The 23899-nt window shown below is 35.0% G+C and overlaps 1 protein-coding gene across 1 annotated transcript; it reads right to left on the bottom strand.

Moving 5' to 3' along the window:
• Positions 1-1533: 1533 nt before the first annotated feature.
• On the bottom strand, positions 1534-21059 carry LOC126970446 (GTPase-GDP dissociation stimulator vimar). Its single transcript, XM_050816339.1, has 7 exons — positions 20895-21059; positions 20084-20806; positions 17934-18098; positions 16523-16705; positions 14430-14690; positions 11363-11511; positions 1534-4263 (listed from the first exon to the last, which is right to left on the bottom strand). Exons 1-7 carry the CDS (start codon positions 20899-20901, stop codon positions 3871-3873), a joined length of 1881 nt encoding a protein of 626 aa, XP_050672296.1. The 5' UTR covers positions 20902-21059; the 3' UTR covers positions 1534-3870.
• Between the last annotated feature and the right edge of the window lie 2840 nt (positions 21060-23899).

Here is a 23899-nt window from a genome sequence, read left to right as displayed (position 1 = left end):
ACTCTGTGGTCCTGTCAAATCAAACATCAATGGAGGTGCGTTCATAACTCGTTATTTTTACGAAAACACCTGAGCAAACAATTTGTTATTTAAAGAACTATATTTATTTATATTACCATTTTTTAATAAATACAAAAAAGAGCTTAATGGTTTATAATTTGACGCTATAAAACGCAGTTTCAAAAATTATTTTTAGTATTTTCTACGCAAAAAAACCGCTAAAATGATATTATTTTAGGTTTCGAAACGCAACGCATTTGGTTCGAGTAAGAGAGACAAACTTATGCAAAGACTGTAGAGCGTCATCTCTTTCTCACACCGCGGACCACAGACAAATTTATTTCGTTCATTCTTCTTAAGGGATCCAAACGCCATTCAGTAAAAGGCACTTCATGGTACGAATTTTAGTGATTCAGTTTAGGTATCTAAACTGAACTGCATCGGAATCGCATCGCTTATTAAAAGTTGATGGTAGGCCCCCTGGACTTGATAAGACGATCACGCATTGGCTTTGTAGTTTAAAAATATAACTGTACTGATCAAAAAATCCAATATACTATAAAAGGAAAATCATTAAAACTAGGTTACCTCATAACATCTATTTAATTAGCATTCTTGCAAAAGTAAACTTAATATCTGTCAGAACAATCAGATCAGTAGTAGCACGTCGAATACTTACGCATCGTAAAAATCAAACCAAGTTAAATCAAGAGAAACAAATTTTTCATCTATAATCAGGTCAAGTGCTAGTCGGATGCTCACCTTGGGTTTCATACCATCGTAAAAGATATGTAGTTTCGAAGAGGTTGGAACATATTTATAGATTCATATTTGCGAGGCCGCCATTTTGTATGTCACCATCATACCACGTGGCCATTATGGCAAAATGTCAGCTCTAAGATCAAAGAGACACAGACAGCCAACTCTTAGTAATAGGTTTCCCGTTGGTCACAATTCAGATACAAAACCCTAAAAATGGAGACAATTTTTTTTAAAATGTCTTGATTGTCTTTTTCATCACTTGGCGTTGTGTAGAGATGTCGGTTCATTGTGTCTTTTACCGCATTTATCGAGGCGAGTGTTCCAAAGAGCTGTTTTACTTAATTCCAGCTGCCGAATTCCACCCTCGCACGACACGCCACAAATTAGGATATCATCCCCACCATCTGGATGCGTGGCGGTCCTCCACAGTGCAGTTTTCAAGGAGCTTTCTACCACATACTAAAAAGCTACGCTGGAATGAGCTTTATTGTGCGGTGTTTACGAGACGATACGGCATGGGTACCTTCAAAAAAAGCGCCTTCCTTAAAGGCCGGCAACGCGCCAGTGATTCCTCTGGTGTTGCAAGGGAAAGTGGGCGGCGGTGATCACTTAACACCAGGTGACCCGCACGCTTCTATGTCCTCCTTTTCAATAAAAAAGGCAAGGGTTGAAGCTCGTGGAATATGCGAGGACCTTGACAAGTGTTACCTAATCTCTGGCAGTCATGATTATATAATATAATGAAGGTACATTGAAATAATACGCCATTACTAATGTAAGGATTGATTGATTGATTTATTAAAGCGTGACAATAACAAGACGTAAATTCTAATAAATGCAACATTTACTTATTATAATAATGTGATTAAATTATTTTTAATTACGAACATTTCATAATTATAAAGAAATAATATAATTAAGCTACCTACACATACAAAGATAGTATAATAAAAAATTTGATTCATAAAGCCTGGTAATCGAATAAAATTACGCTCATTGCTCAAGCTTAATTTATCAGGCTATGTGGAAAGTGCCAAATACAAAGAACAACGGCGAACGAAACCGAGCGACAGTTACATATTGTTTCGCTCACCTTTTCCGATTCGTTCGTGAACTTTCTTTGTTCGTGGTTCTTTATTTGTAGACCCCTTAAAGGTCAACAGTAAGTGCATTATTTTATTATTATTTCAATAAAATCTAACAATGAATGATTAATCCACATTGGTCAAACATCAAGGCGTGTTAATATTGGTCCTTAAAGCTGAAGACATAAAGACGATTTTTGTTTATTTTTTAATTGTGATGAGACTTATTGTGTTTGTTATGATCAATAAACTATAATATACTATTAAATTTATTAATGTCTTTATGATCTCACTCTGTCATTCAAACTGATATTTTAATAAGTAGATTTGGACTGGTAGGTACATGGTTAGAAATTCAATATTTTTGGCATTTTAAGAAAGAAAAAGAGATTGTGATTTAATACTGATATATATTGGAATTCCTAGATTACAAAAAATATCTACGTCAACGAAAATTTGTACTCCTATTACTCAATTAATCACGTTTTATATTTATTTCACAAAAGTGTCAAGCCGGGGGCAATGTTAATGCTTAAAAATACTGATATAAATAAGAATAATTACTAGGTAAATAGGGCTTAGTACAAAATTAAAAGTTTTTACCATTCTATATTTTTATTATTAATATTAATGTTTTGAAACAGTTAGTCTATTGGTAAGGGGCTCAATGTTTTCGCAATTAGACCGCTAAGTTTTGTCCATTTTGCGTGCAGTTTTGGACCATTCATTTCATTCCAACCAGCCCAGCTCCTTCCAAACATTTAGTCTTAAATCTATATGTATTAGCACAGTTGAGTAATTATTAATAAAAGTATTTAAAGTTACGGGACCCTGACAAAAATGTGTGCCTTTATTACAAATATACAAATATTATTTTAGCTCAAAGCACACGTAAACATTTGCATAGAGAGATTAGCTAGTTTACATAGAAACGACAAAACTTTACATCCTATACCAGCTATAGTATAATATTAGGCAAAATGTGCACATCTTACTAGAACTAACACTTCGTATTCAAATAACGCAATGTAATTTTTTTTTTAATTTATTTAGTGGCACGGGATGCAAGTCCGTAGGCCAACGCGATGCTATTAAAGATCAGTGTTAGGACACGGATAGCAGATCCGTGATATCATTAAGTAAAATATATTTTAAGTTGAAAATGTTAAAAGATTTCCTCTTTTCATAAATTTCATCTAAATTTTTGAGATAGAGAAAAGCAGTATTATAGTAAATAGTTATAATATTAATTGTATATCTAAATATTTCATATAAGTAAGGTGTTTATCAATAAATAACATTATGAAATGCACATATCAAGCACACAAAAAAGTTTTAGTACAAAGTTATCATCTTGATTGGCTAGACAAAAATTTCAACCAAAAGTTTTACAAACACTTAATAAAATTAACTATATTAGTATATAACCGTAGTCGGTTGGGTGTCCAATTTACATAGGTATATTAAAAAAATTGGACTTGAAAGTGTTGCCTAATTGGATTTCTCAGTTACAATTCATAAAAACCTGACTTTACTTAGCTATCAAAATGACCACCATCAGAAATTTTATATTATTCAAAATAAGTTATCAATAATAAATAAAACTTGCACATTTTTGTTTCATTAGAGCAGATATTATTTCAATAAATTATTTGTTTATTATAAATAGTATTATTATATTGCAGATTCTCACGACACCGTGCCTTATATTGGCTCTAACCCAACAATATTGTGTTATGCAACAGTAATACTAAGATTTACGATACATACGTCACTCGAACGGTTGGCTCAGTTGATAAGAGCGCTCGGACGCAACCGGAGAGGCGGGTTCGAGTCTCGCATCGTTCAATTTTGGTTACAAATTTAATTTGTATAAATAATCCCAGAAGCGAGTTTTTATTGTGTTATGTATTACAATATGAGTCTCTCAGATGTATTTGTCCTGTGCAATATACTTCGACGGCATACAAAGTTTTCTCTTTACATTTTGAAACTAAAGTTAAACTAAAGTAATAAGTAAAAATTATTCTTCGTCCATGGTACAACAGATCTTGGAGATAACCCTTGAAGCGCGTTTCTTGATCATATCACTGAAGTCTTGTCTAGAATCAATCAACTTGTGCAGAGCATTGTGGACCATATTCTCAAAATAATCGCACAAGACGAGTTCATAATCGGCTGTCACGTCGAGGAATGCTAGCAGGTTCTCAGCGACTTCCGGCGGCAGCTTGGCGCAGTTAGTCTCGACGAGAACTGTAACGTGCTTACCGATCTCTGCGTCCGCGAGTTGTGCGTTGAACTCGTCTATGTCGTCTGTGCGTACGGCCTGCAGGGTCAGACTGGTGATGGCTTCGTTCTGCATCACCGAGTGGCTCGCCACCATCATAGACACCAGGATTCTGACGCAACCCTCCACCTGGAAAGAAAACATTACAATTACTGACTTACCTATCATATGACATCTTGTAACATCTATGTACAAAATTACAGTTTTTTTTAATGACAGTAAGGAACGAGACGAGCAGAACATTCAGCTGATGGTAATTGATGCGCCCTGCCTATTACAACGCAGTGCCGCTCGGGATTCTTGAAATACCCTAGAATTTTTACCGGCACTACTCTTGCGCTCGTAACTTTGAGACTTAAGATGTTAAGTCTCATTTGTCTAGTAATTTCACTAGTTGCGGTGCAGATATAGGCGCCGCTGTGGCACCCTTAATCTAGCCGGCATCCTGTGGAAAAAGGAGCCTCCCATTGGTGTATTACAAGTACTATGACAAGCTTATATCATCTATACCTCTAGATAGACTATGACAGCTTTGAAAACGTCGAAAAAATTTAGAGATTAACCTCTATTTTGAGCAATTCACGCACACGGTTGTCTAACAGCAAGAGACTCTAAATAAATTATCTAAGATTATAAGTTGCAAAACCAAACCAATTTCCTCAAACTCCATTGTTCAAACTTGGCATTGGCGTTCAACATTGGCATTAAAAAAACCACTTCAAAAACTGAAAAGTATCAAATAACTAAAAAATTAATTGAATACATCTCTTATGCAAACGTTTACCTTTAATATTATTAAAATACTATTATTTATATGTGCTACCTATTGGTAGGTTTTCTATGCTATTCCGCATTGAAGTAAAGAAGAAGTACGTAAATCTATACTAATATTATAAAGCTGCAGTGTTTGTTTGAACGCGCTAATCTCTGGTACTACTGGTCCGATTTGAATGATTCTTTCAGTGTTTGGTAGTCCATTTATCGAGGAAGGCTATATATAGGCTATGTTTTTTTTTCAAAATTAGGGATCCGTAATAAAATTGCTATTTTGTAACGCAAGGTGTAAAATCGAAAACCTATAATTGCGTGCGCTGCAAAAACTATTGACAATAGAACAAAATGATGTACAGGCTATAATATAGGCAATATTTTATTACTTATAAAACTATCGCGTGAATTATACTTTATATGGCAAAACAACGTTTGCCGGGTCAGCTAGTCGGATCATAAATCTCAGAGTAACATACATAAAAAAAATACCGATTGATGAGGTTCTCAATTGAGAACCTCATCCTTTTTGAAGTCGGTTAAAAAGAATTTCCGTTACGTAAATGGCGCAAATTCAGGTTTGTAAATCACCCACTGAACGTCAAAATCTACCATTTAGACCTAGCGTGTCTCTATTGTTAAGATTAAATGTATTTCATTATTATTATTATTTTATGGAATAGGAGGACAAACGGGACGGAGGAGTACGGGTCACCTGGTGTTAAGTGATCACCGCCGCCCACATTCTCTTGCAACACCAGAGGAATCAAAAGACCGTTGCCGGCCTTTAACGTGAAGGTGTACGCGCTTTTTTTGAAGGTACCCATGTCGTATCGTCCCGGAAACACCGCACAAGGAAGCTCATGCCACAGTTTTGTAGTACGAGAAAGAAAGCTCCTTGAAAACTGCACTGTGGAGGACTGCTACACATCCAGAAGTTGGGGATGATATCCTAAATTGTGGCGTGTCGTGCGAAGGTGGAATTCGGCGGCAGGGATCAGGTTAAACAGCTCTTCGGAACACCCGTGATAAATGCGGTAGAAGACACACAATGAAGCGACGTCTCTACGCAACGCCAAGTGATCCAGCCGTTCACAGAGCACTGCGTCCCCGACAATTCGAGCTGCTCTGCGTTGCACGCGGTCAAATGGATCGAGCTGATTGATACTGGGGTGCGCCAGACCAGAGATGACAGCAATACTCCATGTGTGGCCGGACCTGCGCTTTGTAGAGCGCTATTTTGGGAGCGGTTATTTAATTTCCTACATGTGCTTTTATTTACAAAGGTACTTATGCCACAGTAACTTTTACCTTTGCTTAGCAACTCAAATTTCAATTTCACAACATATATATTTAGTACCGTCTGCGATCCAATTGTAAAACTATATACTTAGCCCGACGAAACGAAACACACATGATTGAGTAGTCGGCATTAACACACATTATGATAGTCATAATTTAAAACATTATAAGAAGATAATATTAAAATGTTTTACTTGTTTCAATATTCTTGTTAATCTTTACATAAAAACTTAGAGGTGAGAAAGAGACGGAATAGATGGAGACCATGAAACCGTTTTGAAACAATTTAGTGTCCATTAGTCTCCTGCCAATTGGACCGTGTTTAAATTTTAGTGTTTTTATAGTTTTTGTTTTGTCTTGTCGAATATAATGGTGTCGTGTTGGCTTGTTGCTATATATAGCAACAATCCAACGAAACAAACATTTCACAGGAAAAAACTGATTCTTCAATACTACTTTTGTGATATTTATTTTCGTCGAACATAATATGCACTAAAATACTAAACATTTTAAAACGCAGTAAAAGCTCTATTGTCTAAAGATTATATTAATTTGAAAATATATTGCGTGCGTACAAAGTACACATGCAAGAAATGAAACTTCTTTGGCAAAATAATTTTTAAATCTCGTTTATATTTATACTAATGTGTTCTATAAATAACAATCTGTCCTCTAAATTTAATGTTTTTGTATTTTTTTTTATTAATTACATTTTTCTATGAAATTAAAATTTTGTTGTTGTAATTAAGTTACCAGTTACCAGTGGGAGGCTCCTGTGCACAGGATGCCGGCTAGATTATGGGTACCACAACGGCACCAATTTCTGCCGTGAAGCAGTAATGTGTAAGCATTATTGTGTTTCAGTCTGAAGGGCGCCGTAGCTAGTGGACAAATGAGACGTAACATCTTGTCTCAGGTGACGAGCGCACTTGTAGTGCCGCTCAGAATTTTTGGGTTTTTCAATAATAATGAGCGGCACTGCATTGTAATGGCAGGGCGTATCAATTACCATCAGCTGAACGTCCTGCCCATCTCGTCCCTTATTTACATAAAAAAAAAGGTTTTACTTAAAGTAGAACTTCACGCTAGTAGGGAAGATGTTTTCCTTAACCGAGGCCGCGCGCTTAATTTGCACTTACAATACTAGTAAGGAAGATATTCTACTTAGTACCGGCGCTATGTGCTTCATGCTGCGTTCGCCCATACTCACTCTTCCTCAATAGCTCTCTTCCTTGAACAAAAACGTCCCACATTTTCGTGACACTTTATTGCGTTTCATCCGTAAAAAATTTACCCTCATGCGCGCAAAGAAATTTCACTTCAAAAAGTGTAAGAAAAAATAATTGTATACGTGAATATGACGCCGTTTATCAATATTCGTCATAGGGGTAACATTGGCTTAAAGCTACACACTTCACCAACTCACTATCACATCTGTAACCTAGTATACCAAGTTTATAATTTGACTTCGATTTGCATCTTGTCACTAATTCTAGTAGGCTTTAAGGGTAAATGTATACACTTCTATAATAAAGTCCCAGCCACTGTTCAGGCATTATCTATGAATAAATTTAAATGTTTTATAAAAAAATGGCTCTCTCGTAAATCCTATTACTCCACTGCTGAATATCTAAATGATCGGCCAGCCTGGGACTAGATTGTGATTATTTTATAGCGATATAAATGACTGTACAACATTGTATATTTTTATTGAAAAGAGCGCAATAATATAATGCTGGGAGAGTTTCTTTCCGAATTTGTTTCCGAAGCGGTAGTAGTACTAGTATCTAGTAGTTATTAGAAATGACATCAAAAAGAATTCTAAACGAATCAATTTTGAGAAAATAAATGCCTTTTATGCCCATCTGACTGTAATTCGGGTGACATCTATAAAGATATCTGTGTTCATTACTAACAAATTGTATTGGTGTTCAATTTGTTGCACATTAGTGCATCAACAGATAACTTGTATGATTTGTATTATGATATTGACACACACTTTTTACACAAATTATCTTGCTCCAAATTAGGCATATAAAATAGCCTGTGTTATGGGTGCAAGACAACGATATATTTAATACAATATACTTACTTAAACATACATAAATACATATAAACATGCATGACTCGGAAACAAACATCCATATTCATCATATAAATGCTTGCACCTACCGGTATTCGAACCCGGGACCTCTAGCATAGTAGGTAGGGTCGCTAACCACTCGGCTATAGAGGTCGTCAAATGATAGACGGTGCAATTGTCAAGTGTGTTAGTTAAGGCACACATGGGGGTATTCAATTGCTTTCTTTTATGGATACAAATGACGAACGAGCAGATGATCCACCTGATGAAATGTTTGACGAAATTTAAAAGAATTGTTAAAAAACGTTTGTGTGGGAAAGGTTACCATAGCATAAACGATTTTCTTAATGACACCACGGACTGGACGAACACCCTCAGGCTCTTTAATTATAAATGTTTATTGTACGATATCACATTGTAATCCATATTTTTATATAAAAAAAAGCCCGCTGAGTTTCATGCGCCCATTCTTCTCAGGTCTGAGGCAGTCTCTTTTGAATGGGTGGTAGTTTTTGACGTTCAATAAGTGATTTTGACTAAAAATATTTAAATTTGAATTTGATGTTTATCAACATCATCTGCTCGTAGGCGTAGCGTTATGCAATATGACCTGTACATACTCTGCGTGTTACACCCTTGTAAAAGTGCACTTTATTTTATTACAGGAATAGCTGTCCCCGACATTGCATTGTTTGCTAAATGAGCTGCCCTTCACTGAGCGGTAAAATCTAACTAATAAAAACATTAATTATAGATTAAAGGATTATCTATTAAGGCGAAGAGTAAGCAGACACGCAAACAAGGTGTTTTTAGACAAGTTTAGTGGTGAAACTATAGCATTTGGAGCTATGAACACTACTTTATCCTGTTACACATACCCTTAAGTCTTACTTGTAGGTTGCTAATGCTTGCTGTTAGTTAAACTTAACACTCCAGAGCTATTATGAACTACCAGTTTTGTTTGCAGTTAAACAAGTTTTTTCTCGGCATGATGCATTTGTTTAGTATACTGCTCTCATAAAAGTTGTTCTTTTAGCTTTTACTTTTTTGTGTTGGTACATTTATTAAGATTAGTAATCAATAATGAGTATTGTACGAAATTAAACTGTTTGCGCCTTTTAAAATGTTAAATTTTCGACGCAAGAATTTTGAAAATATTGGCTTTGTTACATAGGAGCCGTGAAGTCATATCGCTCAAGGTCGCCGGCAGTTAGTTACCGGCTTAAAGGCCGTTTTCATTAACGTATCTCTAGTTACGGATACCGTGCTGTCACCGTTTAATGACAAGATCTTATCTATCCATAGTTATGTCCAATATAGTTATAGTTCAATGCTTTATGTCGATAGGTTATTGAAATGTAAGTAAACGTAAAAGGATAGATTTGTCTACCTCTAGTAAGTTAAACTAAGGATAGGTAGGTAATTGAAAACGGCTGTAAAAATACTAAAGCAGCCAAGATAATTTGAACGTTCTAAGTTATATTTATTCGTTTTAAGTCGTACAAATATTTTCAATATTGTTAATTTAATTTATATCTTAAGTAGTGATGTATTAATAAGTAATTATTAGCTACAGACGTGTAAAAAAAATAAGGACTCCGTGTCACCTTACATAAGAGTGAAGCACCAAAACAAGCCGGTAAACGCGTTAATACATAGCCCCACGTATACACTCACACAAATAATAATATAATAATATTGACACACTTTTACACAAATTATCTTGCCCCAAACTAGGCATAGTCTGTTCTATGGGTAGAAGACAGTGATAAATTTAATACAATATACTTACTTAAACATACATAAATACATATAGGCCATATATATATATATACATATATCCATGACTCGGAAACAAACATCCATATACATCATATAAATGCTTGCACCTACCGGGATTCGAACCCGGGACCTCTAGCTTAGTAGTCAGGGTCACTAACCATTCGGCTATATCGGCCGCAATTATGAGATTTGCCATCGTCTGTGATAGATCAGTTTGCGTCGCAATAAAATATTTTTAAAAATGCCATCGTGCGTTGTGAAAAAGTGTAAAAACAATAATATAAAAGTATTTGTGGATATATGATTATTTAAGGGAGAAAAAATTGTGTAACTGGTATCCACCGTAACCGCACACACACTAGCATAAAGGTGCTTCACTTGCTAATATCACGGCGCGGAGTTCTGTTTTTACTCGTCCGTGTTTTTAGCATTAATAATGGACGTAGGTAATTCCAGAAAAACTTTCCAATCACACTCATGTCGAAATTCAGTTAAGGACACAAAACTGGTCATGTGATTCATATTAACGGACTGACAAAAAATGGCAGCCCTACTGTCACTCTTTAAATGACATCATGACTTAGTAGCCCAACCCACACGTATGAAATACACTAATATTTATAAACTTTAAACACGAATTCCATAAGATTTTATGTTTGTGGCTTCGAACGTTTTTCAGGAACTACGTATAATTGTAACCTTGTGGTTTTTTAGAAACAAAATTGGTGACTTCGCTGGTTTTCTCCATATTTAGTTATGGAGCGGAGACCTGGACACTGAAAAAGGCCGACAGAGACCGAATAGACGCCTTTGAAATGTGGTGCTGGAGAAAAATGCTGCAGATTCCATGGACCGGCTTTCGTACCAACTTGTCTATTCTAAGAGCACTTAACGTCAAAACTAGACTTTCCACAATATGCCTTCGTAGGATACTGGAATTCTTTGGACATATTGCTCGGAAAGAGGGTCATAATCTGGAACAGCTGATGGTGACAGGCAAGGTAGATGGCAGGCGTCCCAGAGTACGCAGTGCCATGAGATGGTCGGACCAAATACGATCTGCTCTAAACATCAACTTCCATGATGCCCTTCATAATGCTAAGGATCGCAGCAGATGGAGGGGAATCGTGCGGGAGAAACTGATGCAGGGGGGGAGTCACGACCCTCAGTAATGAGGAAAACGACGCGAGGAGGTTTTTTAGATGCTAAGTTGACCTAGTTTGTATATCAGTAATATGTAATATGATAAATGAATAAATAAAATCTGATTTAATAATCTGTGTATGTGTATACCGGCGGCAGAGCGACGCCGGCGTGGCGCAGAGTCCAAGCAAGCAGGCGTGGCGCCTCCCCCGCTGCTCCCGCATGCTCCCCCGTGCGCCCCCACGCCGCTATCGCACGCAGGGCCGACCTGTCCTCGCTGACGAGACGCGCTACGCTCTCTGTAAAAAAAAACATGTATTTATTTATTTTATCTACACCCATGCTTTAAATCCTCTATTAAAGATTCTGAAACAGTTAGCTTATTACCAACATTAAAACACCCAATGTCGTAATAACCATTACATCATCCAAACGAGTGCTGTAATGTTGTACTGAATTTCATAACAACACTCCTTGGTTTTTTTTTCGATCCCTTCATGCACAAAGAGTTTCAACAAACAGCCACATTCTTATTGCTCGATGGGTGTATCTGTATGAATTTCAAAAAAAGAACATTTTCGTTTACGCGCGTTCCACACTACCAGAACATGGCGCGCCGTAAAAAAAAATAGGTTATTCGAAACCCCGCCATTTTTCTTGAAAAAATGAGTGATTCAAGTTTTGACAGCACACCGCCGGATATTTTAAGCGCTGCAAAATAACATAATAATCAAGTGAATTTTAATAATTGCACTATATAAAATGTAAATTACTACTAAAATTAATAATTTTTTCATTAATACTTAGTTTATTTGTATATAATCAGTAAGGGATGATATTAGGTTACTACTAGGGCCTGCTGTTTTAATGTTTCACCTGCTACGGCGAGCAGGTGAAATAATTGGGCAAATGAGACTTAACATCTTATGTCTCAAGGTCACGGGCACAGTTGTAGTGCCGCTCTGAATTTTTCAAGAATCTTGAGCGGCACGGGATTGTAATGGGCAGGGCGTATCAATTACCATCATCTGAACGTCCTGCTCGTCTCTTCCCTTATTTTCATAAAAAAAAGGCAATCGGTACAGAGGTTCACGGGATGGAGAGTCGTGTGGCAACCGCCCATAGACATCCGCAACAACAGGTCAAGAGATGCGTTGCCGGCCTTTAAGGTGGGAGTATACTCTTTTCTTGAAGGTCCCTAAGGTGTATCGGTTCGGGAAAACAGCAGCCGGTAATTGATTCCACAAAGTGGATGTGCGATGCAAGAAATTTCTTGTAATACGCGCGGTTTTGGATGGCCGACCTCAACGTGATGCCGGTGCTATTCAGCATTTTGACGTAGTGTCCGGTGGTGGAATTCAACCGATAGAATCAACCCGAACAGCTCCCCTGACCACTCCCCGTGATAAATGCGGTAGAAGTTGCAGAGAGAACCCACATCTCTACGCAACGCCAAAAAATCAAGCCCATCAGAGATGACTTGATCGTCGATGATTCGAGCCGCTCTTCGTTGTATGCGGTCAAATTCTATGGTTCATTTTATTACATTTCTTCAAAATACACCGCATTAATATTGCTTTTACTAACGAGCTTTGATATCAACACGAAAATTTCTCAAATAATATTAGTCTGATTACACATACATAGCATAGTATTCGCGCTATTTATAACCTAGGTTCTTAAAAATCATTATTAGAAAAATTTCAAGGAATAAATATTTTGACTGTTGCATCTCAATATATTCTTGATAATGTTCTATATGTTCATAAGCACATTAAGGAATTTGCTAGTAACTGTGACAATAATAATGTTTAAGCGAGGAACAAATGTAAACTTGTTATGCCTACTACTCGGTTAAGTCGAGTTAGTAAGTCTTTTATGGGGTTATGTATATGCTTCTACAATATGATCCCAGAAAATGTACAAAACAAATGTGTTACGAAATTTAAAAGAAATGTTTGTGTGGGAAAGGTTATTTTAACATAATTGATTTTCTTAATCATACCACAGACTGGGAATGGAGCGGACACCCTCAGGGTCTTTAATTATAATTGTACGATATTACATTATAATCCATATTTTTATAAAAAAATCCCGTTAAGCTTCTTGCGCCCGTCCTTCTCAGGCCTAAGGCAGTCTATTTTGAATGTGTGGTAGTTTATGACGATCAATAAGTGATTTTGAATAAATAAAAATTTGAATTCGATACCTCGTGTATAGTCGAAACACGGACAAAACTTAGCGGAATTTAAACTCAATAATAATAATAATAATCATACACTTGCAAGGGTAGAACACTTTTTTTTTTAATATTACATTTTATAAAAAAAATACATAAGTAGGTAATCGGGGAGCCACAATATATCTACTACCACTCGACACCTTAGGGAGGAGGGGATGGCTGAAAAACAGTCCATGAACATAAATCCATGATTCCATGTCAGGTGAAGCTGAGCCTTTACCTTTTGCCTAGTGTTTCATCGCGTAGCTTAAATATTCATTTTATATTGGTAATCTTTTGTATGGAAATAATGAATTTATTATTATTATTGAAGTAAAACTTCTTTAGGCGTGACTTGGGGGTAACTCAGAATATTTTTATGACAGAAGTAACGTTAGTACTTCCGGGCAGAAAAAAGTCAATTGAAACAATTTTTAACCATTATAATTAAAAATAATAATTTAACAAAACTAAAAAGCACACTTTATACGTAGAATAATTATTATTTTAATAATATCTTAAAAAGCACCCCACGCTTTTATTACAATAAAATATATTTTTTTTTACACTATTATATATTTTCAATTTAAATTTATTATTTATTTTGAATTTTAGTTGAATGTAGAAATTTTAATTGAATTTTATATAAAGCGTGCTTTTTAGTTTTTTTTAACTATAATTTATTTTTCATATTTTGGTTAAATTTGATATAAAAGCGTATTTTTAAAACTATTAAGTTCTTTAACATCAATTCCTGCCTTATCCACTATAGATTAAAATTATATAAATTTACAAAAATCGTAGTTTGCAAATTGAATAATGGAATAATCTTATCAAATTAGTGTATTGTCATCGGTCCTCGATAAATCTACAAAGTTTGGATGAAATGTGGCCGTTTAAAGTGCGCCGAAATCGCGTGTAAAGGAGTCAGTTACAAACATACAAGTGAAGCTAATATAAAGCGTATAAAAATCACAGCATTAATTGGATACTAACCTTGTTTGTCCACCAGCATCCTCAGTGCTGCCATCAGTTTGTAAGCCACATGATGCTCCTCAATGTTGGGCAGCGCACGGAGCAGCAGTGGGGCGGCCCTGCCCTGCCGTGCCACCTTCTCCTTGTTGCTGGCCAGCACCATCAGGTTCCTGACGGCCGACAGCGCGGCGTGCTGGATCTGGTTCACCTCGGACTTCTCACATTCCGACGCCTCCTGCTCAATCTGTTTCAAGCTCAGTTTGTGGTATTCCTCGAATATATCTACGAAACAAGATATTTCATAATGTGACAATTTTTTTTAATGAAAATAAGGGACGAGACGAGCAGGACGTTCAGCTGGTGGTAATTGATACGCCCTGCCCATTACAATGCAGTGCCCCTCACGAGTATAATTGAAAGACCCAAAAATTCTGAGCGGCACTACAACTGCGCTGGTCATCTTGAAAAATAAGTTGTCAAGTCTCATTTGCCCAGTAATTTCATTAGCTACGTCGCCTTTCAGACCGAAACACAGGAATGCTTACACATTACTGCTTCACGGCAGAAATAGTCGCCTTTGTGATACCGTTAATCTAGCTGGCATCCTGCACAGGACCCTCCCACTTGAAACTAAATACAACAGTCGTCATCTACACGCGCGTGTCTTCTTAATCTCAAGAGTAAACTAGACGTTGATTATCTAGTTCCAAGGTTCTCCCACAGACATGTCCAGGTCGTACAAAACGGGTACCAAAAAACCCACACTTCTTTTTATATTTTTTATAATATATTTAAAAGCAGCTCAATTTAAAATTTCAAGCAACAATGAGTACGAGGAATTGTCACTCGCATTCAGTAAATGTCTAAAGACTCTAGAATACGAGTCTCCGAAATTATATTTTATAAAACAGATGTGGGAACATTGTCCATTATTCCGCATCCAAGGCATCGATACAATGAAATCTTATTAAAACTTTATTCATTCCGGCCATGAAATAACACTAATAAATGTTAAAAGTTATACATTTTACCATTTACCACTACTTCGGACTAAGTTGAAATTTTAGTGAGAAGAAGCAGCAAGAAACACATTGCCATTCTTTCAAAACAATATTTCTTCAACTTTATCATTTTAAAAATTATTTGAATTAAGTATAATCTAAACAAAGTGATACAAAAAAATGCTCAAATTAACTACTTATTTAAGTAAGTAAAAAATGTGAATTAATTAAAATACCACAAAAATTATTGAGTATAGTAAGTAAAAGGCATTTATTTTCTCAAAATTGATTCCTTTAGAATTCTTTTTGATGTCATTTCTAATATACTAGATACTTCTACCGCTTCGGAAACAAATGGCGCTCTGAGAGAGAAGAAGCGGCGCAAGAAACTCTCCCAGCATCCTTTTTTTGCGCTCTTTTCAATAAAAATAAACAATATTGTACAGCCATTTCTATCGCTATAAAATAATCACAATCTAGTCCCAGGCTGTCCGATCATATAGATATTCAGCTGTGGAGTAATAGGATTTACGACAGAGCCATTTTTTTATATAACATTTAAATTTATTAATAGATAACGCCTGAACAGTGGCTGGGACTTTATTATAAAAGTGTATACATTTACCCTTAAAGCCATTATGTATCTTATGAAGACTACTAGAATTAGTTACAAGCAATCCCTTATTTCTAGTGTTATAATAATGAAAATTACTATTAAGACCAAAAAGGTGACGATTTTTGTGAATGTATATTAAATTTTCATAAATGTACGGACAATGAACAGTCATAATATTTATTTCATTAAATTTTTCTTTGAGATACTGTCTATACCCGAGCTGATATATAGCACGAACAGCTCTACAGTAGATGCATCAATCCACACACACTGGAAATTAATAAAGAACTACACAAGCACTTTATCTACATATTATACTATAATATATGTTGTATGAAACTATCATCTTGTCCAATTAATATTTCTAATGTGGTAAAGTCAAGTAAAGTAAATAAAAAAAATAGGTAAAGGGATGCACACAAAAGTGGGTGTATCATGTAAGCTCGGTGGTATAATGCTTTAGGTCAAATTTTGAAATAATAAAACAAATAGATTACCGAGCAGCTTATCAAACATGTTATCACTCATCATTTGAGTGCAGTAGGCATCTCGTCTCGCGAAGTTCCCCACGGCCAACAGAGCTGTGCTGAGTATGTGATGGTCGGTGGACTGTAACCACCTCACTGTTGTCAGATACACTTGGCCTTCACCATTGTTGTACAGTATTGGCATTGCTTCATCTGTAAATATCAAATAGGCATATTGTACGGTACTTGCTGATTTTTTCTAGGAATCATGAGGGTAGTTGTATGGGCTCCACTATCCGATGACACAAGTCGCGCTTGGGTTGACAAGCGGACAGAGACAATTGATCTTTGCTCGGGCGTGGTTGATAGCACTACATATGTAAACCATGTTTACCCTGAGTGATAACCAGTGATCATCAAGTCTAGTGTTCATGTTCAATACTAGTGTCTATATATAAACTTTGCAAGCTTGCTATCGCCAGTGACGTTCACCTGGAACACCAGTCAGGACCGTTGGAGCTGCTGCGCCGCCGCCACCTTTCAAAGGTTAGTGGATTGCATTTTACTTCTTTCCTCATGATTCTTAGTTGATTGCAAGTGCCTACATAAATTCATTTATTTAACGAGCCAAAACCGGCGAATATATACCAGATATTATTCCTGAGCCCGAACACATATTATTAATAAGCAAAGCATATAAGATGCAGATAAATGTGTAACTAAAGTGAGAATGCAGTCCCGGTGGCATCAGAGGTTTGCTCAAAAGTCTGATTGTCACTTAAACAAGCATCTATTGATCTATTTACCACCCCTTTGTGCATAGGATGCATGGAGGCAGACAAAACTCCACAAAATGTGTTTAGCAAGTGCAGCAGTATGGCCAAACAGTGTGGGTAAACTTAAATGTATTAGAATAATAATCAGTGATCCATAACTATGCTTACTGCCAAGCAGACAAAACCCAAATACATAAAGTAGAATTAGTTTACCTTTTTAATTAAATACATAATTATAAACTGATTAAAATTACTTAATTGTGTTTCAGTCCTTTCAATAAATACTTTATTTAAATTGATTACAATTAAATTATTGAAAACTTTAATTAAAACATTACTTTGTTTCATTTTTTTATATAGCTGACCCGCTGAACTTAATAATTTATATTTTTGGGGTATAAAACATAGATGCAATGAATTCACAAACCTACCAAATATATCGTACTACAATTACTGTATTTGATTGCCATCTTGCAACCCTATAGTGGATTTGTGGAACAGAATAATATAAAAATCGTGATATAAAAATAGTTGTAGATCGTAGAAGGGCGAAAATTTCAGTTGTATGTATTTTACAATTCCAGTATATACAAAAGTAGGTGAACTTACCATCTTAAAAACCACATAGGTTACAATTAATGCAAATAATAATACTAATACATTACCTCCAGTCAATACGAGTACGATGAGATTGCAGGCTTGTTTGATGATACCTTCAATCTGGCCTTCTACCCCTGTCACATCCCTTGCCTGTTTTTGCATCAGCTCTTCCAGTCGAGAGCATATTAGTTCAACTCCACCTTCTTTAGCAAGAAGAATTTTCACTGAGTCTAAAATACAGATATGAGGATGCAATGAACCTTCCGAAATCAACAGTATCCCAGGGAACTAGATTTTTCAGATACACCAAAATCGAGAGTGCCAAACAGCACACTATTCCCTATAGCACCAAGTTCTGCCCCTTATTTTATTTATAAGATGGTTTATTTTGCATGGTCTTATAGCTTGTTTCAATAGCTTTCATAAACATTCACTCAAATTATTCTTATTATAAGCAATCTATTATTACACATAAAATAATACGCATTTACAGAAAGCTGCGCGAGCACCAAAATCACGCTGATCTGAGGCATACCAGGCGATCAGTTTGCCAGATCGTAAAAGATAATGTGATGGTAAATTTTTTTTATGGAAGAGCAGTCTAAACTATTGCATGGGTCATCTGATGTTAAGTTTTCATCATTTCAATAAACAGCGGTGGATATAACACAACATGATGAACTCAGATTGAGTATGCCGTGAGTAATTTAATTTTGGTGACTATAAACTAAGAAAATAATAATAATGATGTACAATGTATAAAGTTACATTTGAATTAAGTTAGAATTTAAACTTTTGGAAAACCTTGGAAAGATCTGGCAAAACGAAAACTTGTTTCGAGCTTCTACTGCAAAACAAAGAAGTGAGGTCACATTCTAATCATAAATATTAAAATCCTATGAACTTTTTTTTTTTGACATCAATTGAATAAGTTTATTCATATTATTGTTTTTTTTGTTTTCAAATCTAGGTTTAGAAATAAACAAAAAAAAAAGTATATTTTGATTTGAGTATAAAACCCAATTTCTTATATTGTTACAAGGGTAATGTTTAATGTCTGATGTTCGCTAAGTAATCGTAAAGCAATCTTACCAAAAAAAAAAAAAAAAGTAAAGCAATCTTGTTCTTGACATACCAGCTGTTTTGTAAACACGGTTATTTACAAAATTACATATTATTCTAGAGCATAGGTTCTCAATGTGGGCGATAACGCCCCCTTGTGGTCATTTGAGACTTTTGGGGGGGCAGTGGAAGACCCTGAGAAAATTAGGGGCATTGAGATGGCGCAGATGGGGTGTGGGTAGATTAAAAAATACAGTCTAAAAAGGCAAAAAAATACATGAAAATACTCTAGAAAAAAACATAATCTCAAAGTGGGCGGTGAGCAAAATAAGGTTGAGAAACTATGTTCTAGAGTATTCCAGAATAATGATTGTTACCAGTTTAAATATCAGAACACCTGGCTAGTTGGGCCAGTAACTGAGTGATAACAATCAATACAAGTTCTAGTGTATTTTTTAATGATTATGAATTATTGTGTGAAACAAGTTGTTGGTATCTATTATAGAGTGATGTACTGACTGCTGCAACTTGTAATAAATTATTTACAGAATTCACAGGTGTTTCCTGAAACCTATATTCCTAAGATGTAAGAAAATAAAACATTTACCATACAGACTTATTGTATATTTTATCCAATAAAGTCATAGAAACTTATATTTTTATCTTTTAGTGAGGATTTAACTTAGGTTAAATATCAAACATTAGCAAAAATTTAAAACTGTTAATTAATTAATTTGCACGACACGCCACAAGTTAGGATATCATCCTCACCATCTGGATGTGTGGCGGTCCTCCACAGTGCGGTTTACAAGGAGCTTTCTTCCACGTACTACAAAGCTGTGGAATGAACTTGCTTGTGCGGTGTTTCCGGGACGATACGACATTGTACCTTAAAAAAAAGCGCGTACACCTTCCTTAAAGGCCGGCAACGCTCCCGTGATTCCTCTGGTGTTGCAAGAGAGTATGGGCGGCGGTGATCACTTAACAACAGGTGACCCGTACGCTTGTTTGTCCTCCTATTCAATAAAAAAAAAATGCTATCATAGAGATTGGACAATACAATTTCATTAAAATACTTGAATCCCTAAACATATGTGACATACAGGAATAATATACAGTATTTAAATAAATTAAAATTGTATATTATACTTACCATGCTCTCTAACTTGTGTTGACAGGTGCTCTAAACACAATTCAGATATTTCAACATTTTCTGTTTCTTTGAGAATTTTGAGCACAGCTATATTAATATCATCAGGAAAGTGATACTGTGGATCATTATCATTAATTACACTTAGAATGAGCAGTGTGGTAGACAGTAAATCATCATTCATTTCATCTCTCTCAAGTTCAGATGAAATGATCTTCTTGACCTGTTCTGTGATTCCATTTGCTGTCAAAGAACCTGAAAATTCCTCACCCCCTATAGCATAGTTGAGCAATGCCTTGCAACCAAGCACCTTTATGTCATCAAAAGAGCTAGCATTACTTAACATATTGTTAATTATACTAACACCATTACAATCTAGTATAATTTTCCTCGAGGTATCACAATCACAACACAGATTGCCTAGTGCTCTTAGACACTGTTTAAAAATATCGTAATTGTCTGGTATTAACTCCTTGCTTAAGATATTTAATATCGGTTCAATAATTTCGAATTGTGCATACGTTTCACGTTTTTCATCGCATTTAACTACCTCAGAAATTGCCTTAATACTCAATAATACAATTGAGTCGTCGCTACTTTTCAGCAATTCTTTGAGACACGAAGATACATCATGTTCGTAATTATTTCCTTCTCTAATAATATCATTTAGTTTAGCTTTTAGCTCACCAAAATCAGTTATGTTTTGTAATGAGGTAAATTTTCCGGCTGAAAAATTTAAAAAGTAATTCTCAAATTAAATTACCTACAGGAAACCTATCAATTTAAGTTAAAATTGTCAGTCAATAATATTTACCATCCATCTTGATTCATTTATTACATTAAAGAACGCAGTTCAGCAATTTCTACCAACTATTTTAATCTTCATAGCTGTTAAATTATTTAAAATTATTAACTAAAACTCAATAAATTAAATCCTGTGATTTAATTTTTAAATATATGAATCGATCTTTTGATAAAACTTCAAAGTTTTTTTTTACTTATTTGATGGCACGGGATGCAGGTTCATAAGCCAAATTCAAAGTCATACATAAACATAACAAAGCCAAAGAATCTTCTTCCAATACATGGGCAAAGGCTGAGCTATGCAGCCACGTCAAAATGTTTTTTTGTCTTATTATAAGTTTAGTTAGTATTATTTAACTAAAGGATTGGTAACAATACCTTCAGCTCAAATCAAAATACAATAAAAAGAGAATATTTAAGTAATTTTTTAATATACTCGTTTTTCAAATATACAGCAAGAAAAGTCCCCGTTAGGTTCATGCGCAAAAACATCTTACCATGCGCAAAAACCTACCTTAGACCTTCATTTTATTAAAGTGAAACATTTATGACGTGTTATAGGTTATAGGTTATCACGGGCTATTGTCAGTGTTTAATGTAGATGTTGTTGGTCAGTGCTTAATGTAAATGTTGCTATTTATTTGTATGTGTATATAATCTAATAATAGTTAAGTATTATGTATGTCGTACTCTCCCAGATTAAAAATATTGATTGAAAAGTATTGGGAATCAGTCACCCTATGTAAACTGTATATCTATATATACTTTAAAAAGAATTGAAAAGTATTCAAATTTCATCATTTTTAATCCTTTTCAATCAATATTTTTAACCAGGGCTAAGACACAAATTTCAATACATATATTAGTTGGAGACTACTTGGAGTCTACTTTTATTATTTCCCATTATCATTCCAATTTTCCAAGTATAAAATTAAGATTGATAAAGCGATTTTTATACCCCCTTTCCGCATCGGACGTGCCCGCGGGCCCTGGTAATTCAAAAAACAATGAGAGTGGCTGTGCCCCGAGGCACTCTTTTACCTCACCCAGTTTTAATCGTTATTAGGTGTACAAGATGGTTTATTTGCCTACGCAGTTGTGAACGAGTGAAGTCCGATATACATTTCGATCCGTTACGATTTAAGGCCACCAATATTCGACGTCATAGCTTTACGGACATAGCACTTGTCCGGGCGGCGCAGCGAGAGGTCGTTATCAAGACTTTGCTCGAAGATTGTTCTTTGTGGAGATTTTGGCTTTATTTTATAATAAAAGACATAAAAGGAAATAAATAAAACAAGTAATTAACAATAGTAACAATATTTATTTTAAAATATACTTATTTTTACACTTATTGTCGAATGAAAAGTCTGAAATCATTTCAAGGGTATTCTTAAGAGTCTTGTGGATTAAACCATTATTTTGGATAAAAAAGTACATACTATACATATCATATTCTACATATTATAAAAAGTAAAATTGTTATATATATATATAAAATATATAATAAATATACTTCATCCCAATGAAAGAAACCATGAATCCGATGTAACAATAAAAATTAAATTATTAAAACGTTCGTGAGATACCTATTGTTAAATTTATTTACATCGGGTTTACTCACGATTCGGTGTTGGTGCAAATTATTTGTGTGAGATGGGACGATTTATATTAATAATAAACTAGATAGTTAATTTTTCCCTATTCGACCAAGGGGAGTAATTCTCTTCTCCTTTATATTATGGCAGCGGCCCTGAAAGAGCTATTATAAAACCAGTAAGAAAGAAATCAACTTAATGTGAGTTGAAGAATTATTCCACGAGCACTCTCACTCTTCCGCACCTTTTTCCATTCTCGCGTCTTAATTTGGAGAGTTTTGCTCCATCTTAAGATGGCCAGTCTTATTATTTCACATGGAGACTGATCTTCGCCTCCCGTTGACATATTACATATCTCAATTCTCAACTGAGCGTATTGAACATACCTCGCATAAAACTTTTAACATAATTTTATGCCTCCTGTTTTCAAAAGGTACCAATACGTTTTCAATGACCATATCCGCATTTACAGAGCCCATAGTGATAATGCAGTAAAGTAATCCCGTAATAAACCACATTAAATCAGCAGTGATGACGTGTTTGAAGCTGTGGCATGCGAATAATGACACGCGAAGAAATTTTCAGAAAAAAGCATTGGATTTAAGTATTTATTTTTTGTAGTTCACTTAATTGTATTTTTTTTATATCGTATTGGAGTAGACTTCCTACCGATAACCCCCACCGAGCCTCGATGGTATCGTGAGAGGTAGCGTTTTGTTACCATTAAATGTTGGTAATCAAATAATAATAATATTGACACACTCTTAATAATAAATGGGTTTGTTAGTTGTTATTTTTGTTGAACTATATTAGAATTTAAAGTTTTTGTATTCATCGTTACATTTGACACTCCTAAATATCCAGATATTCGTGGTCGTGTAAAATATTATCAATAATATAATAAATATTATATGTTTTGGATCGCCATAATATCATATTAATATTTATAATATTTGTTAATAATGCTAATAGATATGAGTGTTTCGTTCTTAGAAAATTAGTGGAAATATTGTAAGGTTTCTTTAGTATTATAATATACTAGCTGACCCAGCAAACGTTGTATTGCCGTATAAAGAAATAAAAAAATTTTTGGGTGTAAAAAGTAGATGCAACCGATTCTTAGACTTACCAAATTTATCGTACTGCAATTATTGTAAGTATTGATCCATTGCTATCTTGGAACCCTATAGCGGATTTATGAATGGAACAGAATAATATAAAAATCGCGATACAAAAATAGGGGTTGATCGTAGAGGTTTGAAAATTTAGAGTTGTATGTATTTTTTAATGTTGTATCATAAAAAAATAAAAACCTAAAATTACGTCAAAAAAAAAAATTATAAAAAATTTTTGGGGTAAAACCCTTAACATTTAGGGCGTTGAAAAATAGATGTTGTCCAATTCTCAGACATACCCA

Source organism: Leptidea sinapis, chromosome 1 (genome assembly GCF_905404315.1).
Source record: "Leptidea sinapis chromosome 1, ilLepSina1.1, whole genome shotgun sequence".
Lineage (NCBI taxonomy): Eukaryota > Metazoa > Arthropoda > Insecta > Lepidoptera > Pieridae > Leptidea > Leptidea sinapis.
Note: the sequence above shows the minus strand (reverse complement) of the source record. Positions and strands in the feature narration are given on the sequence as shown.

Bases quoted from the DNA above. Each gene is read 5' to 3' on its own strand.
- LOC126970446 (XM_050816339.1), bottom strand. The intron at 18,099-20,083 runs GTAAGTATAATA...TCTGTATTTTAG, and splicing joins AACACAAGTTAGAGAGCATG to ACTCAGTGAAAATTCTTCTT. The intron at 14,691-16,522 runs GTAATCTATTTG...CTTGTTTCGTAG, and splicing joins CATGTTTGATAAGCTGCTCG to ATATATTCGAGGAATACCAC.